This window comes from Formica exsecta, unplaced genomic scaffold (genome assembly GCF_003651465.1).
Source record: "Formica exsecta isolate Colony F162 unplaced genomic scaffold, ASM365146v1 scaffold2, whole genome shotgun sequence".
Lineage (NCBI taxonomy): Eukaryota > Metazoa > Arthropoda > Insecta > Hymenoptera > Formicidae > Formica > Formica exsecta.
In genome coordinates, this window is record NW_021849297.1 from 3560409 (window position 1) to 3561993 (window position 1585).

Consider the following 1585-nt stretch of genomic DNA (forward strand, 5'->3'; position numbering starts at 1 on the left):
ATCCTTATATTTTTCTTTATATATAAATATATAATATATAAAAATGTAAGATTATATATATATATACAGGGTATAAATGAATACCTGTTACAAACTTCTAGGGTATGTAGAGGGTTCAAAGTAGACCAACTTTTAATAAAGAACTCATGTTTGGAAACGCACCGTTTGCGAGTTGCAGACTGAAACTGTTGGTAAATTCAGTATTAGGAATAATTCTCATAATAACTTTATTTGCTTACATTACACTACAAAAATGTTTAGCAATGTCAAAACAGATGGCTACAATAATTGTTCATAATGACGACCACCAACTTTGATGCAAGCATTGCACCTGCGAAGCATGTTCTGGTACACTCTTTTAAAGTGTCTTTTGACATTGTCTGTTTTGACATTGCTAAACATTTTTGTAGTATAATGTAAGCAAATAAAGTTAAGAGAATTATTTCTAATACTGAACATACCAACAGTTCCAGTCTGCAGCTCGCAAACGGTGCATTTCCGGACATGAGTTCCTTATTAAAAGTTGGTCTACTTTGAACCCTCTACATATCCTAGAAGTTTGTAATAGATATTCATTTACACCCTGTATATGCATTTATGTATATATTTATTATTTTTTCTTTTTTTACATTTACTTTTGATAAATATAAAGAAAATGAAAAGTCAAACATATGCACACAATCATTACATCTTACCTGACATGCATGAGATGAAAAAAAAAATAGCTATGTATAAATATAACGAACGGAATATTCGCTTTATAATTTGCTTCATCCAAGCAAAATACATCATGGATACTTTTTTGGCGAATTTTAATAAGATTCAACAGATTGAAATTTTCTTTATCCAATCTTTTTCCCCTATACGGCTTCTATTATCAATAGCACGCTGTATTGATTGTCTGAAAAGAAAAACATTTATTGAATGTATCAGAATTTTGTTATGCTTGCCCAATAGCACATATATTGTAAACAAAACAGAGAAGGTAAACTTTATAACGAGTTCTTATTAAATTGAGAGAGATACTTATGATAAAATGAAAAAAATAATAAGAATTAATAAAAATGGTAAAATATGAATGGTAAAAGTAGCTCTGTGATCAATGTATTAAAGAAAACAAAATAATTTGGTTTTAATTAATAATATATACTAACAAGTCTATATATATGTAATAAATTTTTAGTACAAGGCAGATGGGTTTAAAAAGTATTTATAAATGGAATTAAAATATTTGAAATTTAATAACAATGTAAACTTTCTTTCTGAATAAATATGAAATTGTCCAAAAAATAAAATATTTATATTTGTTATTTAAACTTTGTAATGTCGTAGCGATTATAAAAGTTCTATAAGGTCATAGCATAAAACTATCAACGTTTCTCTGTTGCTCTCGATAAACCGGTATTTTTCTCTTGAATTTCTTGTTAATAAAAGACTAAAGCCAAGTATAATTGTATAAACAAACATTACCAGAGGCATTCTTAATTAATGACACAATTTTTGAGACAATCTGCATCTCGTATAGATAATTGATTTTATTTTCGAGCGTCTCTGTGTCAGCCAGCCTTCAAAATTTCAAGCACGA

The 1585-nt window shown here is 27.8% G+C and overlaps 2 protein-coding genes across 5 annotated transcripts in view; one reads left to right on the forward strand and one right to left on the reverse strand.

The window, feature by feature from the left end:
• Positions 1-1585, forward strand: part of LOC115234526 (protein outspread) — a 223743-nt gene that overhangs the window by 98409 nt on the left and 123749 nt on the right. The gene's annotated exons all lie outside the window — the stretch shown is intronic.
• LOC115234528 overlaps positions 1-1585 on the reverse strand; it is a 26215-nt gene that overhangs the window by 20936 nt on the left and 3694 nt on the right. For 3 of the 4 annotated variants that reach the window (XM_029805689.1, XM_029805688.1, XM_029805686.1), the window contains exon 2: positions 696-901. In XM_029805689.1, the coding sequence (XP_029661549.1) occupies positions 696-792 (97 nt within the window). In that variant the 5' untranslated portion in view covers positions 793-901. The remainder of the gene's footprint in view (positions 1-695; positions 902-1585) is intronic. The other variant, XM_029805690.1, reaches the window with a different exon arrangement.